This window comes from Palaemon carinicauda, chromosome 14 (genome assembly GCF_036898095.1).
Source record: "Palaemon carinicauda isolate YSFRI2023 chromosome 14, ASM3689809v2, whole genome shotgun sequence".
Taxonomy (NCBI): domain Eukaryota; kingdom Metazoa; phylum Arthropoda; class Malacostraca; order Decapoda; family Palaemonidae; genus Palaemon; species Palaemon carinicauda.
The window spans coordinates 118,649,185-118,666,806 of record NC_090738.1 but is presented as its reverse complement, the minus strand read 5'-3'; the positions used below and the strand labels follow the sequence as shown (position 1 = coordinate 118,666,806).

At 32.7% G+C, this 17,622-nt stretch overlaps 2 protein-coding genes across 2 annotated transcripts in view; both read left to right on the top strand.

Annotated features, from left to right (window-relative positions):
* LOC137653653 (actin-5, muscle-specific) overlaps positions 1–17,622 on the top strand; it is a 181,839-nt gene that overhangs the window by 153,439 nt on the left and 10,778 nt on the right. The gene's annotated exons all lie outside the window — the stretch shown is intronic.
* LOC137653644 (actin-1-like) overlaps positions 11,745–17,622 on the top strand; it is a 6,294-nt gene continuing 416 nt past the window's right edge. Inside the window, exons 1-2 of the mRNA XM_068387218.1 lie at positions 11,745–11,884; positions 16,131–17,622. The exon at positions 16,131–17,622 is cut by the window's right edge and continues 416 nt beyond it. Coding sequence (XP_068243319.1) covers positions 16,146–17,279 — 1,134 coding nt within the window. The 5' untranslated portion in view covers positions 11,745–11,884; positions 16,131–16,145 and the 3' untranslated portion in view covers positions 17,280–17,622. The remainder of the gene's footprint in view (positions 11,885–16,130) is intronic.

The window sequence follows — 17,622 nt, the reverse complement described above, 5'->3', positions numbered from 1 at the left end:
CGAAGAAGGGTAGATAAAAAAAGAACAGGAATTAATCTGTGGAAAGATTTTGAAAAAGAGGATCCAGAAGGAAGGGAAGCATAGACAACAGTAGATAAAGGAAAGAGGATGAGATGGTAAAAAACAATTATGTGCATAGAATTAAGGGGAAGAAGAAAGAAGCAAAGAGTAAACAGATTAGTAAAGATTAGTAAGACAAAAGAAAGGGATTGAACAATAATCCTAAAATCCTCTGGTCCCACCATCTTGAGGAAATGGATAGGTTCACTATATATATATATATATATATATGTGTGTGTGTGTGTGTGTGTGTGTGTGTGTGTTGTACCTGAATTTATAAAAGATTGATAAGAGAGTCTCACATTTTAATGATGTAATGCTTATATTTCTCAACTTGTAACGTATATTATGAGTTCTAACATCTTCTGGTTCCTATGCCAAAATGACATGACTAGAATTATGCCAATTACAAAGATTGGGTTTTCAGTAAACAATGCATTTCATCCTTTATGCTTAATCACACAAGAAATTCTCTCTCTCTCTCTCTCTCTCTCTCTCTCTCTCTCTCTCTCTCTCTCACCAATAATAAATCACCAATAACGGGCAGCAGAATATACAGTAGTTAAATGCAATCATTAGTAATGGTTTGAAAGATTTTATGTAAAACTCGTTTGCTCTTAGTTTAGAGCACAACTATAGAATCATATTTATCGGTAAATTTATTACAGTTCAGATCTCACTGAATCAGCTGAGGCCCTTTTTCGTCAATTGGATTCTTCATTTAAAGTTGTAAGTAAGTAATGCAATTGAGGAATAGAAAGAAAATAGCTTTATATTAACATGTTTTTAAGTTTGCGAATACTCATAGATTCGCTGACTAGAGGTAATCATAAAAAAGTTATTAAAAAGAGAGGTAATTCGGAAAGGATGAAAGCTGTTACATTCTAATATAATAATCTTATAGAGAAGTATAGGTTGAGAATAGTAAAATTACTATACCTTGCATGAAGTAAACACACTAATATTAGGGTATGTTATTTTCGTTTAGGTTTGTATTTCCATTACCATACAATAAGGTTGGTTTCTTTCCTCCTTTTGTTACATTTATATGTCGACCAGAAGATTTAATAAGCCCATAAGATGTGAAAACATTATGGTAACCCACTATAAACCCTCTAAAATGAGCCAACAATTATAATTTGCTCAACATAAGAAATGAAATGTAAAGAAAAGGATTAAAAATAAGCAAATTAAGTCTACGCACCAAACAACCCACATTTACTTACCGACACCTGTTGCTCTGGCAGATTTCCAAATAACAGGTGGTTAAGGGAATTAACGACTTTCTCAGGATTGTAAACTTGAGAAAAAACTGAAGATTATAAATCACTGTAAAGCACCATAAACTGCTAAGCTTTCATAAAGTTAAAGCATAGTTTACGTATAAGTGCATACACACTTTGTTTTGGGACACATTCTCTTTGATGCAATTCTCATGAAACACGAATGATTTAATGGCGTGAACGTATTTTTAGCAGGAACTAAATATTTACGAAAATTCCTGCCGGAAAATTTAAGGTAATTGCCTTATATATATATATATATATATATATATATATATATATATATATATATATATATATATATATATATTATATATATATATATATATTTATATATATATATATATATATATATATATATATATATATATATATATATATATATATATATATATATATACACATATTTTTTATTGAAGTTTCGGAAGACAAAATCTTTTGGTTATAAAAAAAGTCTTAGTTCCTTTCAGCGAAATTTCTTCCTTTGGAAGGCAGAATATTTTCCGAAGACATTTTGATGTTTCATGAAAGCTGTCAGCTGTCACTGATTCTGCAACCACAAGCTGCTCATACCCATCACTCTGGTGAATAACCTTTGTGTCTCTGATGAGGTCATTCAGTGGTGTTTTCTTATTATGTCATCCACAAAATATTGGAGTTCTGTCCAATTGCTGCGATGGGCTTTAAGCCATGTCCTTGGGGTCATCATCGTATGCCTAACATAGTTCAATTCGAGATGTTTGCAAACCTCCTCCGAAAATGCAAATTTGTAAATCGTGTTACATTATCGATTCCTCGGATACCCTTAGGACGGTATTAGTCTTTATCACACTTGTGACTGTCAGGTAGGGGTGGCTGTAAAAACTCGAAGTAATACCTTCCTGCATACCGTCTTAAATCTTATTCCATTGGTGATTATCTTCTGAACTGCCTTTGCCTCTTGTATGTATGCTGTCTTGCATTCAAAATCGAAGTAAATTATTATTGCTGTGGTATGATTTTTCTTGTGTTTTGGGGGTTTTATTTAAAATGGCAGCTTTTTTTCCTTAACTTTTTCTCAATCACGTTGCCGGACTATTCATTATTTTTTAACATTTGTTCCCCACGTTCCAGTTCTGAACGAATCATTTTCCAGGTGCTACAGTAGCAAAAGGCTCTTCAGATGTAGTCCTAAAAACCTAGACATTTTGTTTGAGTGTGATCTCTCTCCTCTAGAATTAAGGCAGCACCACATATTTATACCTTTAGTTTAGACAGATGTAACTGCTGTTTTCTCAACGAGGACATCAAGAAATAGAGGGGTATTGTATTTGCTGTCATGAAATGTAAAGTTAAGGACCGAATTGTCTTCTGGGGCACTGAATACTAACTTTGTATCGTTGGCTATTTGGTAGCGACACAGATATCATCCATGTATTTTACACAATTTCTTGGCTTCTTGTGGCGACTTAGTGTTCTCATCTCTCCAGTGGTCATGTAAATATTAACAAAGAGAACTCCAAGGGTGTGATCCCATTGTCAAAATAGCTCTCCTCTATGTGAAAGGAAAGGGGCTTCCATTTTACAAGCCACTAACATCAACTTTACAGTCGTTAGGAAATCCATTTCAGAGCTGCAGACATTATTGAAGATGATATAAATATTTTTCTTAACTGGAACATTAATAAATAGGTAGTCTGTATCCAAGAATGCTATATATGTTCATCAGGTTTGGTGGTTTTGGGGATTTCAAGGTATTCAATTTAGGACTTTGGAGAATACCCATAGGTGTTTATGGCTTAAGGTTTCTTACAGGACCATAGCCATCCTATATGATGGGGATGTTATCTGAAATATAATGAGATTTAAAACAATCTGAAGTTTATGGGCTTTTATCTGTCATATAGAAAATTTCAGGTTTGTAGTTGCCAACAGCCTTAGGAAACCTGGATTCGCTGTCAAACATTTGCATTAAAAAAGCGGCAAATGCCTGGCAATATTTATTCCAGGATTTTTACCGTTTTAAAAACTGATATATTGACGTAAAGGAGCGATATTACGGACACCAACCCCTAAAATATAAGAATAAAGTGTGGTAAAATTACGGTCGCCCTGTATTTTACTGAAATACAGCTGAGAACAGTATATTTGTACGGAGAATTTCCGAATAAAATTACGGTTTCTTTTAACAGTGTAGCTATTATCAATTTCTTATTGAAATTGGTTTTGAAAGTATATAACTTTGTGACCTGTGGAGATTTCCATTTGCACTCGAAGATTTTGACCCCCGAAACCTTGGGAAATATAATTTATTTGGATATACTTCTTCCTCATTGGTAATATGAAGGCTCTTGTTTTTGGATCTTTGCGGACAAATTATATCGATAAAGCCATAAAAGGAAAGAAATTAGTAACTGTAATCGTTAGGTTAAATAGAATACTGAATGTCAGGTACCCAGTTCAGTGTCAGAGGATCACATGCCCAAATAAAAATATTTATGTGACAATTTGCTAACTTGTAATATCCTGATGCCGATATTAATTTGGCCCACATCCTAGAGTCAATACTACATATCTTTAATATACCAGACAGTTGTCTTACAGATGAATAAAAGGAAAACAAGTCATAGTACAGCAAACTCAATCAGAATGTTCTTATTTTCATTGTTCGTGATATAGAAGTGCGGTTACTCTTTCAGAAAAGGTATCTAAAAGGAGTATTTTTTCATTGTTTAGATTTTGACATCTGTCTGTTGTTTCTTGCTCTATGTGACGGAGTTGCTTTTCTACATCCTGCCCAGAAGTAAAAATTAGGTAATTTTAGCATGAATGCGTCTTGGTCATACAAGATTGACCCATGGTGTTTTAATGTGTACACCTCATGAGATAATTTCCATGTGTAGAGAGTGTGACAGGATTTTAAGCATAAGGCATATATTTTTATGAATGCAAAGTATTATACACATATTTATAAATTTGTCATAAGACCTTATCTGACATTTAATAGTAATTTGAGAAATTTTGTTTTTTAAGATTTTAAAATTCTTAAGAAGTATACATTAAATCTAATTTTTATCTATCATAGATTTTATCTCTATTTTATTTAGTCCAACAAATTAAGATGAGAGTCAGCTAATGAAGTTTATCAGATAAACTCCGTCACAGCTAAGTATTTTTATACTATATAATTCTAAAGTTCTATTAAATAGGAATTCTTCAATAACTAGTCAAAGAAACCCAAGAAACCCGTTGAGAAATCGTCTTTGTAATAGCAAGTTATATGGAAGATAGTCTGTTTTGATGTAGAAATATATTAATTTTGTTTTAACTTCGACCCAAAATTTATCACAAGTACTTACAAATTCTCAAATCCTAAACAACTACGAAGAATAGTAGCCTTTGTAACTTTGATGAGATTAACAGCGGTAAAAAATATGAAAATAGAAAATAATTAGTGTTATTTCTCATTTAAGTTTGTTATCTTTGGGATATCTCTTCTTTATAGTTTTTTAATAATAAACTTAGAGTTTTCTTGCTTTTGTTATTATTTAGTAGTTTTTATATGGTATTCTTTTTATTTTTACTCAAATTAGTAGCATCTTTTTAAATCTTAATTTGAGTCTTTGATGACTACCTAAGAATTCCATTCTTTAAAAGTCATCTCATCAGTTTGATTATCTTGTTTTATGATAAGGATTTAATTGGATGAATTAATTAGAGAATTGCTTCCTACAAGGGGTTTTCTCACAAAGGATTTTACGAGACCTCAAACAAATTAAAATCCCACAATAATAATTTGTCGATAAGATATACTCCTGTCTGAAAAAAAAAAAAAAACACCATCCTGAAATAGGAAAGTTAGTTTTCAAGAACGAAATTAAAATGATGGCTCCTAAAGTATGAAAAAAAAGATCTGCAAGTTCAAATTTAACAATCCACTCTAAGATATAAAAATGAGCTATATTGAAAGTAATCGATCATTAAGAGAAATTTTTTTTGATAAGATGGCGTTTTATTATATATAAAGAAGACTATCTTTCATCAAATTATTTCGATATATGACCTTGTCATTAGAACTATTACCTCAAAAAAAAAATATGTTTGTATTTGTGTGTGTATTGGTTACTTTTATCCATCATTAGCTAGTGTCATGCCATTTTTCGCGATATTTAACGAGAAGAAGATCGTGTATTTCTCAAACCAAGTAATTAAAAGCCAAAAATAGTTATGAACTTCTCCAATGTAATCAGATTTTGCCATTTTAGATTCAAAATGAGTCCAAAATTATATGTATTGCTTATTTAAATGCTTTTTCATTTCTGAAACCTGAGTTTTGTGATTCAATCTTTCACTCATTCGCTTTACACTCGCAGCAATAACGGATTCTAGTAATTGATCACCATTTGAGAATGTTAGAAAAAGAGAAGCCTGGCTTAAATCTTTACAGCAATGTAGGAATTAAAATTATTGAAATTATTATAATTAAAATTATTAAAATTATTATTATTATTATTATTATTATTATTATTATTATTATTATTATTATAATAATAATAAAATGATCCTCTCCCATTGATTTGGTATTATAAGTAATTTCAATAATGAAAGTTTACGTAGTTTCTTTGTAGAGTGAATGGGACAATATGAAACCTAACAGTAAATAAAATGATTAGAAATTTTTTAGAATCATTTAATGTATTATTACACTATTGGAAAATCATAATTTAGCGCCAATTCGCTTTAAATAAATCAAGCCTTAATCCCTCTGAAAAAGTAATTTGAAGTTTAATGGCGCCATTCCTTCTAAGAAAACTATAGGATATATCACTTTTGTCTGCTTTAGAAGCAACAATGAAGGTTCATATCCCATATCTTCCTTTTTATCTTTGTTAAGAGATCATACGAAACCAGCTGTCCACTTGCTTTCATATGTTTATATTTTCCTTATGAAGGATATTCAATTAATCGTTCTTATGGAGGATAATGGAACAAAACAAGTTAATTAAGGATGATGGAATTAACTTTGTTGATTCTCTTAAGAGTCTTTAGTATTATAAGAATGCCAATTTCTCTCTCTCTCTCTCTCTCTCTCTCTCTCTCTCTCTCTCTCTCTCTCTCTCTCTCTCTCTCTCTCTCTCTCTCTCTCTGACATTTTCTAAGGATATTATGTGCTGTAAAATGCATATGAAATTAAAGCATATGAATTAAAATTCTAGGTAATTTCAATCTATCTCAAAGCAGTGCTTAGATAGATAATTTGAGCACAATATATTGAATTGGCGTTTCTCGAATTTGGGACATAATTAAAGAATAGTTCCATGTCCTCGAATCTAGTTCGCACTCGTTACCAGTTATTCTTAACCAATCAAAATCTTATTTTAGTTCGACAAAATTTAGTCTTTGCTTGTTGAAATGTAATCTTGATTTGTCAATATTTCATATTAATCCGTTGAAACGTAGTAATGATTTATCAAGAATTACGTGGTATTTTTTATATCAAAGTTTTGCTCTAATTAACCCAAACTCGTCCTTAGCTCCTTAAAATTACCAATAGCTTCCTGGCTAGTATAAAGGTAACGTGTTCGCTTAGCATTCGCATGGCAGCAGGTCGATCCCAGCCCAGGACCGTGAGCTTAAGCGTTTACTGAGGAGGCCACTGCTGTTGTTGGGCACTACAGTGGGGTGTTAGGCTTGCTCGGTTGACGGTCTGGTGAACATCTATTCTGATGAAAATGAAACTGAAACCAGACTCCTTTACCTTTACCTTTAAGATAAGATCTAATCTAGAAGCTGCCGTTATACAAAAGGGTTTGAATTTACTAGAATAAATATTACCGACCTGAGGCTGTTGTAGTATTTCATAGCATATGAAATCTTTTACAATGACTTGTAACGCGAATCTTCCAGGAAAGAAAACTTGTTATAAGGAGTAATTGTTTTCTTAAATAAACTACGAGCGATTCGGTTGTTAGATTTTATTTTCATTCTATTTATACTTAACTTTGATTTACAATAATTTAACTGTTATATCTCTTATGACATGATTTAATTACTTTATAAGGAACCCTGAAAGCCTTGAACAACAACTTCAAAACTTCATGCAACAAGGCTCAAGCCTCAACTGAGAAATCAGTAAGTTGACTCAAGTTTATTAAGACTTGTCATAGGCTCGAAACCTGATTATGTATCATCAACTTCAAATCAAGATTTTGGAATTATATTGGTATTTACTTGAAAGAACTATTATATTAAACTAGCATCAAATAAAGACTTGGAAAACGTGTTTGTTAACTTTCTTATAGATTAAATCAAAATTTGCTTTTCATAGGCGCCCAGAAAGAAGTCTTCAGATGACTATAGTCCATTTCTTTTAGCGATGCATATTTGCACCGACTCGCGGCGGTGCCCTTTTAGCTCGGAAAAGTTTCCTGATCGCTGATTGGTTAGAATTATCTTGTCCAACCAATCAGCGATCCGGAAACTTTTCCGAGCTAAAAGGGCACCGCTGCGAGTCGGTGCAATTCTGCATCGCTAAAAGAAATGGACTATAGGAATTGTATGTTAGACGAAGAATTAAATCCCAAATAAAAAAAAATCTGTCATATAGCTAGACTAAAACTTGCTCAGTGTCAAAACCCTAAATTTCATCAGGCACTTTTTGCTAATCTGGTTAATTATTCATATCATACTAAATTAAAAATGATCAAGCCGAGTTGAAATCTCATCCTTCGCACCATATCTTATCAAAGCGTGAAATTTTACTTGGATGATGATAATCGTGTTATATCAAAATTAAACCATTCATCTCTCTGATTAAGACTAACAGCATCCGCTTCTCATGACAAAGGAGCAGTCTTGTCTACTAGGTCTAACAGCTGATTAAAAACATCGCTGTGACGTGTGAGGCGCCGGTGTAGAGTTTAGAGGTATTACCTCTCTCTCTCTCTCTCTCTCTCTCTCTCTCTCTCTCTCTCTCTCTCTCTCTCTCCTCTCTCTCTCTCTCTCTCTCTCTTTCAAGTGGAGTCTTATAACCAGAGCTATTTCGGGAAACTTAAATTTATAATTCCCAAGAAATGTAATGAGCGTAAAGTTTTGCTTTTTATACAAAATGACTAACACGTGATAAAGCATTTATGCTCCTTTGCCCTTTGTTCTATGCTATAAATAGCACTATCACACTATCAGTGACACTCACGAGTTTATAGATATACTTTATATATATATATATATATATATATATATATATATATATATATTATATATATAAATATTTTGTATATATATACATACATATATATATATATATATATATATATATATATATATATATATATATATATATATATATATATACTGTCTCTCTCTCTCTCTCTCTCTCTCTCTCTCTCTCTCTCTCTCTCTCTCTCTCTCTCTCTCTCTCTCTCTCTCTCTCTCTCTCTCTCTCTCTATATATATATATATATATATATATATATATATATATATATATATACATACATATAAGGCATATATAAACTGTTTATGCATGTATAACCTAATTCTCTTCATTATTGAAGCCTCCACTTATCTTGAATAGAACGTATAAAGGTTTTAATTAAGGTGTTTCAATCGTATTCCTTTCATTAACATAGGCTTATTTGACCAGGAGCTGTATATAAAGCTTTTCTTTTAATTGCAACCTTTTTATTATTTTCAAATGTAACTACTGTCTAGTCGTCATGGAAATTTCTTAACGATGACAATCATTTACGAGCCATTTTCATGAATTATTATTATTATTATTATTATTATTATTATTATTATTATTATTATTATTATTATTATTATTATTATTATTATTTTTTTTTTTTTTTTCTTTTTTGTAAAATCTCATTTTTTTGGCAGAAACACTACGATGCACATGCCTTCTCAAGTCATATGATGATGCAATACTTTGCAGTGGGTTCAAAAAATTCTGAAGAGGCAGGTTGTATGAATCAAGAACTATGGAAAAATAGGAAATTACACCATGTGAAAGGGTGTTTCTTTATACTAGGAATTATCAAAAGCAGTGGACCTTTGAGTTCCATATCCAGTGTTTGGAATATCACATAACAATGTAATTTTCATTTTCATTGATTAGTGTTATTTATGAATAATTGTTAATGATAAATATTATCGATATAATACACATATAGTGTACCTAATCATTATGCTTTTTTTCTTTCTTTTTGTATGTTTTTAGTCTAGATGAATTTGAGAAAATAAAACAAGGTTTTCCTGTTACCGTGTTTGCAGCAGCTTAACTTATATTTGTTATTAATTTTCAAAATAATAATAATCATCCTAAAACTAAAATTTCTCCCTCTGATAAACATAATAATTATCATAGTAATTTTCTATAACTAAGAAAGCAGCCTGGTGCCTTGTTACCTGATTTTGAAAGGCAGAAATATCAACACGAAAACCCTATAAATAAACCATCTGACTACAACGTAACACATTATAAGAATATTTATATCAAATGCTTTATTCTATTTCATTATTAAGCCCTAGTTAATAGTTTATTTCTTTTCGACCATGCCCTAAGCTCTCTCCCAGATATAGTTACCGTCTTTTTTTTTTTTTTTTTTTTTTTTTTTTTTTTTTTTTTTTTTTTTTTTTTTTTTTTTTTTTTTTTTACTGTTTCCCTACATTAAGGGGTCGGTTGCCTGATGCGCCCTCTCCAATGTCTTCTATTAAAGGCATCCTCATCCACCAAATCTCTTCTCTCCATATGCTGTTACTGTCTACTCTTCCCCAAATCGGCTTCTTTAATTTCCGTCGAATACGTGACTTCAGAGGAACTGAAAAGGAAAAAAAAGAAAAAAAAAAGCATCAATAACAATAACAAAAAGACCCCAGGTATATTTCAAAGCACTCACGTATCAGCATTGTAAATTACTCCCTTACTTTCAGATGCAATATCATAAAAACGGGAAAAATCAAATAACTGACAACAACGATAACAACAACCAAAATTATTTCATTACATATTTCTCAGAGTTATAACTTCTATTATTATACTTTATTCTCCATCTCCAGACTAGAGGAGATCCATAACCTTCAGTAAGCAAATAGAAGATATTTATCACACAAATTATTCTTGAAGGTTGAGAAGGAGCTGTGAGATTATGCGGGATTTCTCATTTGATTATCGAGCCAGATAAGATGATTTGGTAGTGCTTTGTGACATGCTTTCGTGAATTAAGAGGTTTTTCTATTTTTGCTTATATTGCGTTGTTTGCGTCATATAACACACACACACACACATACACACACACACACACACACACACATATATATATATATATATATATATATATATATATATATATATATATATATATATATATATATATATACAGTATATATATATTCATATATATTCATATATATATATATATATATATATATATATATATATATATATATTCATATATATTCATATATATATATATATACACACACACACACACACACACACATATATATATATATATATATATATATATATATATATATATATATATATATAGTGACGATCTATCGCTGAAGCATGCAATGTATGCGATATAAAGTGGTTTATATCGACATGTGAATAATTGTAATCATACCATTTGTTGGATAGGATGAAAAGAAATATTGTATTGTAAGGACATAATAAAACGTAATATTATAGAATCATGTAAGAAAACCCGTGTAAAATTGATCAATATTAGCCCAGGAATGTATAAACTTGATACACTTCTTGTAGACAAAATATTTAAACAATTGTCATTTTTCAACTAACTGTAATTGCTAAAACAGTTGTGTGATAGGTCTTATTATGTGATTGTAATCTTTCTTTTTCACTACTGTCGCAAAGGTTACTATGAAACTGTTCCTAGCATTTTGTACCAGTTGGCCCTGAAGAGGTGTATGTCAATACAAAAACGGTAGGTCAAAATTTCGTTTTTCTGATCCTTCCTGCAGCTTAGTGATATATATATATATATATATATATATATATATATATATATATATATATATATATATATATATATATATATATATAGATAGATAGATAGATAGATAGATAGATAGATAGATAGATAGATAAAATCGGGACAAAATAGTTGTAAACAATCTGCACGACAATCGGTGACGCTGCTAAACTGCTTCGCGGCCAAATTTTGACATCGCAAAGAAGCACTCTCCCAAAGCAATAAAGAGAGTAACTTGAAGGTGGGAATTCTACTGTAGTTTTCAAGAGGTGAAAAAAGATCCCATACATACATTATAAGACCAGAAACGCCAGTTTTTGGCAGAGCCGAACGGAGGCCATATTTAGCATCCGTAGTAGCAACAATCCAAGGGAAACCTCGAGGGAAAAGGAAACACCTGTGAATCTATCTTCGTCTCACCTTATTCAGGATTTCATAATTAGTATAACAGCGAGCAGGTGACAGACGATGACACTATAAAGGCCTCGGTATATTTGCCTCCGGTCGCAGTCGCTGGAGGTGGCGTCGAAGAGAAACCGGGTGGAAAGTATTTTACAGGTGAACAGAACTTGAAGAGAGGACTGTGGATTTGATTCTACGGAGTTCCTGCGAACTGAGGGACTATTCTGTTTTATATCAGCTTTGGTTTAACACAGTGTCCGATTTAGTGCCCTCGGTCTTGAGTGATTTTTTAGTTTTGATCTGCCTTTATAAAAGAGTGGCTCTTCTTTGTCATACAATTACTGGAATCGTGATCTTTGAGGATTTTAAAGAAAATTATTCTCGCTCCAAAGTATAGAAATATCCTCCAGGTTTTATTGATATTTTACCAGAAATGTGCGTTTATGAATATTGTTATTTTTTTTCATCTTATGTCATAATTGAGGAAATTCAGAATAAAAAAAATATTAATAAGTACCTTATCGCAATTGTGTCGAATATACTGAAATTTGAAAATAGTAGAACGTTGTTAGTTCGTTTCAATAGGACTTGAAAAAATTAAATTTCTCCCTCAATTTTGTTAAAATTAGATAATAATTTAAATCCATGCTAGTAATTAAGCGAAATACTGCTTTTTTAATTCAATCCGCCTTTACAATAGTCATGGCCATCGACGCTGTCATATAATAATGAATCCAAATGTATTACAAACTTAGAATTCCTGTATCTCCTCACAGACAAAAGTAACAAGAGTCACGTGTGACGTTGCGCATGTCAAGTGTAATATCCTGAGCTTAAAGAAGTGACGCATAGATTATTGTGTTAAATCCTTTGCTTTGAAACCAAGGGGAACTGTTATACGGATAGTTTGGTTTCTAATCTTGTGAAACCTTCAGATGGTTCTTTATTCTTTAGAATCAGCAACCAAATGATAACCATTTGTCATTGAATAGAAGACATACTATGTAATAAGGGTATTAAAAAACAAATTACTATTCTTCTCCAGTTAACAATAGAACCACAAGGTTATTGGTTATCACTTTAACGGTATCACCTGTTATTAAAAGTCAGATGAAATATTTTTGTCAAGAAAATATTTCAAAATATCTAAAATTGCAAAATTGTTGTTACATATCTGCAATACATTTGCTAATAATACAAGTAGCCGACAGGATGACTAATTTGATAAATAAAATTGATAAAACTCGGACTGGAATCTGTTTAGATCGATAAAAACCTTTGGAATTTAGTCAAATTTAAAAGGCAGCCAAAACGAGAACCTAACCAACATGAGAAAGTGAATAGTAAGTGCAACAATCGATATGCTATTAGGGTCAAGTGTTATACATTCATTAATGAGATAGCGAACGTGATGAACTGTTTAGTCATCTACTATATTTAATTCCGAAGTTCTCCACCTGGTGGTAAAATTCCTTCGGATACTAGAAATTTGGAAAGACTTACTTGAACGCATAATGGAGAGAGAGAGAGAGAGAGAGAGAGAGAGAGAGAGAGAGAGAGAGAGAGAGAGAGAGAGAGAGAGATTGTGATAAAGCTGATATGATTTCTTACATAGGAAAATCAGTTTGATATAATTTAATCGGCAATTTTCATATAGTACGGTTTCAGATTTCCTAATCTACACCATATATTCCAACAATACAGCTGAGAGAGAGAGAGAGAGAGAGAGAGAGAGAGAGAGAGAGAGAGAGAGAGAGAGAGAGAGAGAGAGATTTCCTATAGTCCTATAGTCAATTTCTGAATAAAAGAGATGGATGTGAAAGGAATATCAAATCAATGACACCTCTTTGGGTGAGGGAAGGTTCAGGACCCAAGTCTCGATCTTCTTTTCGACTAGACATGTTGAGTTGTCCGATTGTCAGAGAGCGAGTTTGGAATTTTTTTTTTATTTAGCTTTTAGCTTTAGCTTGAAAAAAATTGATCTTCTTTTAGAGCAACGTAATGCCTGACACGGGAACACATTGTGTATAATCAGCATTAGTTTAAGGTAGTTTATGCTTTGGGTAGTTTCTTTGAAATAAGGTCCAAAGTTTAATATAACCAACAGGTTACGTAGATCAATGCAAAAACAATATTTTTTCTTCAATTTATGTTTTGGGGGCGTTCTTTGTGACCCTTTGTATAGCAATTTTCCCCCAAAGTTTTTGACAATTCCCAGTCACGTTTTTTATGATGCTCTAACCTCCCTAGCAAGAGACTGATCTTTAAACTTTATTGAGCTGTCAAATGTAAATTTCCTACTCATTTTATCCTTTATGTTAAAGGATAAGTTATTCTACTTTTTTAACTTGGTTATTAGTGTTTTATCCAAAAAAAAAAAGAAAAAAAAAACATAAAGGTCCATAGTATTACTGCCCTAAAAATTGGAAGTGTTCACATTGGAAAGGAACTATACTCTTATATAGATTATAGTTGTTGATCTACATATGTTTATAAACATTTTATCAGATATTAATGTGTAGGTTGAAATTTTCTTCGAACATGGACAAGTATTCGAATGCTGCTCAGACACAATATGTCAGTTACTTGCAAGTATATAAATGCATAAGGATTTTATGTACGACTGTACTGGTTCCAAAGAGCTGATAAAAAAAAAAGAACAAATGTTTGGAGCTCCTTTGACTATCAAATTATATTTTCCTCTAGTCCTTCTAAACTATAGAAAAGGTGAGAGCAGTATTTCACAAACACGTTAATATATCTTTTAAAATGAAACGCTTCACCGAGCAATTCCAAAAATAGCATAACACTACGCCTGTTAACCCGGAGGATTAATGATTCTGTTACTAAATTTCTCATTGCGTTTTACCGGATAATTATCTAAACGATATAAATTCCTTTTAAAATGTCACCCCTTAAAATTGCCTGTTTCTCTCGGTTCTCTGTCCAGTGGTCGTTTATCTTGGCGTCGTTCAAAAATATTTTCCTCTCTTCCACTGTTGCAATTAAAGAGACATATTTATGGATGCATTTGTGAGAAAAATGAAGGTATAATAAAATTCAGGATAATTATCACTCGTAATAAAAAGAGAGAGTTGATATCAATTCCCATATCTTAGCCGAAATAAAAAACGAAAATAGTTCAACTAGCTAACATAGAAAACTAAATGCTGGATGAAAACATGATTGATGATATGCACTTTCATCTCAAATTTAAATTACTTTTCATACAATATTATATCACTGATAATATGACAGTTCTAAAAACCATACAATACTTGAAATATTAGTGAATTTTATATGGAAAATTTTCCTACTTATGAAGTTTTTCCCGATGAGATTGGTATCCATTTTTCAGCTTGATATTTACCGAAGTGTCAAGCTATATTTTTCCCATACAAACTTAAATAAATCTAGTAATCGAAGTTAGATATTATACTTTTTCTTTTAAATTAGGGAGTATCATTTCATTAGTGATAATGTGGAATTATTCCAGAGGGGATTTTGTGACAAAACAACACGGATCGTTTGAATTTTGGCTAGTGTTCATCAGAATTAGTGAAGATGTTTGTAAAAGATTATTTATGCATTGAACATAGGTCATATTCCTCTTCTTTTTCGGTACAAGTATAGTAATCAAATTCCTTAGAACACAATTATATACACACGCATAAACACAGACGCGCAGAAACATATATTTATACGTATAAACACACTTACACACATATATATACATACGTACATATATATATATATATACAGTGTATATATATATATATATATATATATATATATATATATATATATATATATATATATGTTTGTGTGTGTATGTGTAATTAAGTACATGCCTATTATATATATATATATATATATATATATATATATATATATATATATATATATATATATATATATACATGTGTGTGTGTGTGTGTGTGTTTGTGTGTGTGTGTGTGTACCAAGACCACTTGATATAATTGCCCTCATCGAAATCCTAATTAAGTAACATCAATTCATTACCAGCTCTTTCTGTTTTGTGCTAGAGTTGTAAGATACAGCAATTTGGTCTAAATAAATCTTTCAGTGTAGGATCAATTAAAAAAAAAGTTATCGACTTGGCTATAATTACATTTAAGATAATTTTCAAATAGAGAATACATGAGATCGTGAGTATGGTTCCAATAAACACGCATCGTCATTGGGGCTACTAAACATTCTGTAGGGTTTACATTACTGTATGTAAAGTGAACATTCTTCTTTGGAAAGTTCATAAATCGGATCCTCTCATAATTGAGTTATTTTGTATCTAGAACTACATCAGATGTTTTTATTGATGACTCTACATATAAGAAATGTAATTGAGAAGCACTGCAGTAAATGTTCATATCCTCCCTTCCAGATACCGTAATAAACCATGTGTGACGAAGACGCCTGCGCCCTTGTCTGTGACAATGGCTCTGGAATGGTGAAAGCCGGTTTCGGTGGCGACGACGCCCCTCGATGCGTCTTCCCCTCCATCGTCGGCCGCCCTCGTCACCAGGGAGTCATGGTCGGTATGGGAAATAAAGATGCCTACGTCGGAGACGAAGCTCAGAGCAAGAGGGGCATCCTCACCCTGAAGTACCCCATTGAGCATGGCATCATCACCAATTGGGATGACATGGAGAAAGTTTGGCATCATACCTTCTACAATGAGCTTCGAGTGGCTCCTGAAGAGTCACCCGTCCTGCTCACTGAGGCTCCTCTGAACCCAAAAGCCAATCGTGAAAAGATGACTCAAATTATGTTCGAATCTTTCAATACTCCAGCTATGTACGTCGCCATCCAGGCCGTGCTTTCCCTCTACGCCTCTGGCCGTACCACCGGCATCGTGCTCGATACTGGTGATGGTGTGACCCACACTGTCCCCATCTACGAAGGTTATGCTCTTCCCCACGCTATCCTCCGTCTCGACTTGGCTGGCCGTGACTTGACCGCTTATCTCATGAAGATCCTAACGGAGAGGGGATACTCCTTCACCACGACAGCCGAACGAGAGATAGTCAGAGATATCAAGGAAAAGCTTTGCTACGTCGCTCTCGACTTCGAGGGTGAGATGGCGATGGCTGCAACCTCCTCGTCCACCATGGAGAAATCCTACGAGCTTCCTGACGGTCAGGTCATCACCATTGGCAACGAGAGGTTCAGGGCACCAGAGGCCCTTTTCCAGCCGTCGCTTCTGGGTATGGAATCCGTCGGCATCCACGAGACGGTGTACAACTCAATCATGAGATGCGACATCGACATACGAAAGGATCTCTTCGCCAACACCGTCATGTCTGGTGGTACCACCATGTACCCAGGTATAGCTGACAGGATGCAGAAGGAAATCACGAGCTTAGCTCCTGCGACAATAAAGATTAAGATCATCGCTCCCCCTGAGAGGAAATACTCCGTCTGGATCGGTGGTTCTATCTTATCTTCCCTCTCGACTTTCCAGGCCATGTGGGTGACCAAGGAGGAATACGACGAGTCTGGACCTGGAATTGTACATCGAAAATGTTTCTAAACTTAAAGATATTCATTAAAAATTCCTGTTGATAAAAAACATTTCCTTATTTTTTCTAAGTTCTTTCATTTATAGCCGTGATGTGGTTTACCCATATACTTTAGCATTTTAAGTTATATATTTTTATAATTTGTATGATTTGTAATTTCAGCTTGTCGCATAGTATGATTGTTATTTTAGCTTATTATACTGTATTTACTGCATAATATGTGCAAAGCAAATGAAAAGTCAGTTTGTTCTTTACAACGTTTGAAAAGTATTTGCTAGCATTCCATAAGGCTAGTGAAAGGGAACTAAGACTAATCTCAGCATTTATTATAAAAGTCCTTACACGTTGAGCGTA